Genomic DNA, 6,000 nt, shown 5'->3' with positions numbered 1-6,000 from the left:
TCTTCTTCTTCTTCTTCTTCTTCTTCTTCTTCTTCTTCTTCTTCTTCGTATTATATTTTATGTTCTAGGGTACATGTGCACAATATGCATGTTTTTTACATATGTATACATGTGCCATGTTGGTGTGCTGCACCCATTAACTCATAATTTACATTAGGTACATCTCCTAATGCTATTCCTCTCCACTCCCTGCACCCCACAATAGGCCCCAGTGTGTGATGTTCCCCTTCCTGTGTCTAAGAGTTCTCATTGTTTAATTCCCACCTATGAGTGAGAATATGCAGTGTTTGGTTTTCTGTTCTTGTGATAGTTTGCTGAGAATGATGGTTTCCAGCTGCATCCATGTCCCTACAAAGGACACAAACTCATCCTTTTTTTATATTCTTAATATATTAACAAAAGTCAATGAATTATGAGTCTGTAATACTAACACTGTTAGCTAACAACAAAAATTAAGAATTCTTCTGTTCATCTTAATTATAGGACTTTATTACTTTCTAAATTTCTAATAGAAATAGAATTTATTTACTCTGTGTAGTAGCATCGAAGGTGCCAAAACCCTAATTAAACTTGAAGGTCCTTATACCTTTTGAAGATTATGAATTATGAACCGTATTCCAGGAACAGTGAATATATATAAAAGAAATAAGTTGCCATATACTTTGGTGGCCATGTGAAGCTGCTAAATCCACTGCCTTTGTTAAATATAGACTAAATTAAATTATTCATTTATTCACTGCTCTGGGGAAGTGGCATGTTACAGTACAAGGTAAAGAGATTCAGTACTTGCCTTTAAGAAATTTATAATTTAGGCAGGCAAAGTTTCTAAAACAGTGTGAACACATGTAAATTCAAAACGCTGCAAGTATAAAGCAATAGATGGAATTTTTAAGGAGATCCTAATACTCAAAAAGTGCTTACTATTTGCAAGTCACAATATTAAGTGCTTTAATAAATTGATCTCATCAGCTCTTCACTAAAACCCTATAACATAGGTATTTATAATCCCATTTTAAATCAGGCAACTAAGATCTGGAGAAGTTAACTTGTCTGAGATCACATAGTTAATTAAGTAGCAAAACTAGGGACTCTGCTCCAAGTACTGAATGACACCAAATACATGCTTTAATCCTTTCATGGTGCTACTTTCATGACCATGGAAATCTTTGTTTTAGGACACACACACGGAACATTCAGAGAAAACCCTTATAACCATCTTTAATATTTATTCCCTGAATTTAAGTAAAAAAAAAAAAAAAAAAAAAAAAAAAAAAAAAAAAATTCAAACACCCATCTGTAAAACATACTCTTTTGCCTGTAATTCCAGCACTTTGGGAGGCCGAGATGGGCGGATCACGAGGTCAGGAGATCGAGACCATCCTGGCTAACACGGTGAAACCCTGTCTCTACAAAAAAATACAAAAATTAGTCAGGCGAGGTGGCGGGCACCTGTAGTCCAAGCTACTCAGGAGGCTGAGGCAGGAGAATGGCGGGAACCCGGGAGGCGGAGCTTGCAGTGAGTGGAGATCGCGCCACTGCACTCCAGCCTGAGCGACAGAGTGAGACTTCGTCTCAAAAAAACAAACAAACAAACAAACAAACAAAAAAACATACTCTTTTATGAAAGAGTAAACCAAATAATACACTCCACAGTATAAGCCAGGACTTATTGTTTTACTTTACTTGTATAGTTAAGAGAGAGAGCAAGCAGGAATTAATTCTTATATTATTGATTCACAACATTTGTAAATTGAGCTGTATATAGTAAAATTGTACAAAATCATACGAAAACCCTATCATTTAATTTGTGGATATTCTTGGATAGCTGCAATATAATTAATTCTCTTAGAAGTAAGTTTTTTTTTTCTTAACTGTGGCATAACAATGTTTTTTGTTTTTATTTCCTATGTATTGGGTGCTGTTAACAAATTTTCTCAAAAGAAGAAGAGAAAGTAATACTAGTTTTAAATTCTCAAGGCACGTTTATATTATAAACAGTTATCAGATCCATTGTTTAGTTTTTATGAAATATTTATATTAAAATGGGAAACTTGATATGTATAACATTAAGTGAAAAACATAAGCATGCAAAAATATTAATACAGCAAGAATTGAACTTTTAAAATATAAGTAGAAAAAGATTTTTGAAAATAATACAGAAATGATTTTACTGGTTAGCTGTAGAAGACGGTCTTACAGGTTTTTTGGTTGTTTTCGTGTTTCTTTTTCGACTTTACACTTCTCTGTGCTTTCCACAGTTCTTTAGTAAGCATATGATATTTATTTAACCTGAAAAAAATTAACAGATTTTATGAGTTAAAATTTATGTTCAATTATTTGAAAATTACCCTTAAAATATAAGGGTATAAAATATATGTTAGGGTATAAAATACCCTTAAATTCTAAAACAAACAACTGTCTGACCTGCTCCAGCCACGCCTACCCACCCCATCCTAATCCCGAGTCCCCTTGCCTTTGATTCAATTTAGACTGTGGTCTTTTATTCTGATTTTAAAAGTCCATGGAATTGGATATATGCATTAGCAGCATGAAAAATAACATAAATCTGCCAAAAATAACCTTTAGGATAGTAAGATATTTTCACTAAAGCTGTTTTTAACTTTGTGTTTTATAGGGACTGAAGAGGAAGATGAAGGAGATGACCTTTTACTTCGGTCTGTGGATGAGTTCTGGTGGTTTCCTCATATGTGGAGCCACATGCAGCCCCATCTCTTCCACAATGAGTCATCTTTAGTAGAGCAGATGATTCTCAACAAGGAATTTGCACTGGTGAGCACATTTTATTGTGGTATCTTTTGAGCTATAAGTTGTGATCTTGTGGTGAAAGTGTAAAATCAATGATAGAAAGAGAATAAAATATAATATCAGGGTGCATCACATGTATTGAGGGTACATATAACTTAGTGATATTTTGTTTCAGGCATGTGTGTATATGTATAGGGCCATCATGTGATTATGTAGAAAATATATTTCAAAAAGTAAGTTATTTTCAGGAGGCTTTCAACTCCTATTTTATGGATGACTATTCTTGTATCTATCAAGACAAAAAAATAGTACAACTTTCATTTGTGGTGCAATATAATTAACCTTTCAAAAATAATGTATTGTTCAACATCACTAATCATTAGAGAAATACAAATCAAAACCACAATGAGATACCATCTCATTCCAGTCAGAATAACTGTTATTAAAAAGTCAAAAACAACAAATGTTGGCAAGGTTACAGAGGAAAAGAGAACACTTATACCCTGCTGGTGGAAATGTAAATTAGTATAGCCATTGTGGAAAGCAGTGTGGCAATTTCTCAAAGAACTTAAAACAGAAGTACCATTTAATTGAGCAATCCCATTATTAGGTATATGCCAAAGAAGTATAAATTCTTCCACCATAAAGATGCACACTCATTTTCATCACAGAGCTATTCACAACAGCAAAGTCATGCAATCAACCTAAATGCCTATCAACAGTAGATTGGATAAAGAAAATGTGGTCCAAATACACCATGGAACACTATGCAGCCATAAAAAGAATGGGATTATGTCCTTTGCAGCAACATGGATGGGGCTGGAGGCCATAATCCTAAGCAAACTGACACAGGAACAGAAAACCAGACACCGCATGTTGGCACTTACGAGTATGAGCTAAACACTGAGTACACATGGACACAAAGAACGGAACACTAGACCCTGGAGCCTGCTTGAGTGTGGAAGGAGAGAATGGAAAAACTACCTATCTGATACTGTGCTTATTGCTTGGGTGACAAAATAATCTGTACACTGAAACTCCATGACACGATTTATCTATATCATAAACCTGCACATAGCCCTGAGTTATTTTTTAAATAATAGTTTAAAAAATCACTTGTTGCAAGAATGAAGGAATAAATGAATGAGTTGAATGTTTGGAGCCATGACTCTAGACCAGTGGCTCTCATATTTTAGTGTGATCTATTTCACCTAGAAGACTTCTAAAACACAGACTGCTTGGTCCCAGCAGAGTTTCTGATTTGGTAGATCTGTAGAGAGGGCTGCCTATTTGCATTTCAGAAACTTCCCAGATGATCCCCGTGATTCTACACTAAGAATCACTTGCTCTAGACTAGGGGCAAGAAAATTATGACCTTTGCTTTTTATGATCCCTGAGCTAAGAAAGCCTTTTTAAAAACATTTCTTAATACTTCAAATCAAAGGTAAACAACAAAAGAACAGTGATATTTTGTGGCACATAAAAATTATATAAAATTTACATTTAAATGTTCATAAATAAAATTTTGTTGGAACACAGCCACACTCATTCCTTTATGAATTGCCTGAAGCTGCTTTCACATTTCAGTGGCAGAGTTGAGTGGTTGCAAAAGATATCCTGTGGTCCACTAAGCCTAAAATATTTTTACCTCAACCTTTACCAAGAAAAAGTTTGCTCATCTCTGCTCTAGACATTAATTAAGCCATGTATTCCTTTAAGAATCTAACTAAAGACAGAAACATTTTCCCTAGAAAAATGCTCAGATGCACATTCTCACATCTTCACCCAGTGGGCATATAATCACAAAGGGTTTGTGAATCCACCAAAGACCCTAGCTCCTAGTTAGGAACTCCTAACTTAAAGTGTTATTATTCATTAGTACTGTGTGATTACTGATATCTTCATTTTTTAAAGTCATCTTTGGAAGCATAGCCCCAAAGTCAAATTAATACTATGATATTTTATAGTTATGTCCAGTTGTTAAGCTAATAGGTCATCACTCTTTGCATCTCTAAATCCTCAGACCAGTGTCAAATCTGCACACAGGATTCTTAGTAGTAAATGTAGAAAGCGTAAAAAGCAGGTAAGAACAGGGACTCAGGCACCAGATTATCTGTTTGAATCCTCACCTTCCATTGATGGTTGCTTGATCTGGAACACATTACTTAGATTCTCTATGTCTGTTTCTCCATTTATGAAACTGAGGATAATGGTAACAACTACCTCATGGAATTGCTGGGAGGATATACATAATGTGTTGAGAGCAGCGGCTGGCACACAGTAAGCATTCAATAGTGTTAATTAACCAATTATGACCTTTCTAAATATAGAGGAGCATGCAGTTACATCTTGCTTTTAAAACAGCTTTTTTAAAAAACATATGGATTACAAGGGGTCATTTTTTACTTAACTTTAAGGAAATGTCTCATAAATGTTGTGCTGCTTCATAGCATTATAAAATTAAGTAAATATTTTCCATTTCTAAAATAAACTTACCTTGAGTAAGCATACTAAATTCTCTCAGGACAGTTACCTTGAAAATAAAACATGTACATTACCTGTCTTAAACTTCCCCCACTTCATTCCACTCCACTTCCACTTTTGAGCCTTGCTCTTCAGGGATATAGGTTATATTTCATAATGGTTGATTCCACCTGTTTGTGTAATTTCTTTTTTAAAAGCTATGCTGAGAGCTCTGGGAAGACTCAAATGTAATTGCTTTGTAATGAAATGTTGAAAGGTATTTAGAGTCCATTCAGAGTAATTACATTTGTTTAGTCAGCGTGGCCAGAAACTACACTTATTCCTATACATATATTGTTTAAAAAATCTTATTATATTTTACATAGTCAAAATACTACAACTGAAATGAAGTCCGTTAAACATACATCATACTGAAATGACACTGTCCTTTTCCTTCCGGAGTTCAGCTCAATAAAACTCAAGACTCTTCAAGCAGTGACATTCAGAACCCCACCTTTACTGTCAACATAGCATGGCAATATGTGTGCTATCCAGAGAGCCAAGAGATGTATCTCTTTCTTATTAAATTATTATCTTTTCACATCCAGCTGACACTTTAGAACCATCAACAGTGTCAAGATAGGATAGGATAGCAGAAACACTAAATGGATATTGGTGAAGTGAGTTTTAGTCCTGACAGCTAATAACAAGTTCTGATAAAATTGGCAACTTATTTAATGTCTTTATACCTCACTTTTCTCTCTCGAAATA

At 34.5% G+C, this 6,000-nt stretch overlaps 1 protein-coding gene across 1 annotated transcript in view; it reads left to right on the top strand.

Annotated features, from left to right (window-relative positions):
- LOC111547876 (bifunctional heparan sulfate N-deacetylase/N-sulfotransferase 4) overlaps nt 1-6,000 on the top strand; it is a 293,814-nt gene that overhangs the window by 152,595 nt on the left and 135,219 nt on the right. The window contains exon 5 of the mRNA XM_026455011.1: nt 2,636-2,790. Within this exon, the coding sequence (XP_026310796.1) occupies nt 2,636-2,790 (155 nt within the window). The remainder of the gene's footprint in view (nt 1-2,635; nt 2,791-6,000) is intronic.

Source organism: Piliocolobus tephrosceles, chromosome 3 (assembly GCF_002776525.5).
Source record: "Piliocolobus tephrosceles isolate RC106 chromosome 3, ASM277652v3, whole genome shotgun sequence".
NCBI classification, from domain to species: domain Eukaryota; kingdom Metazoa; phylum Chordata; class Mammalia; order Primates; family Cercopithecidae; genus Piliocolobus; species Piliocolobus tephrosceles.
The sequence above is the reverse complement of the archived record's forward strand: the minus strand, read 5'-3'. Positions and strand labels throughout refer to the sequence as shown.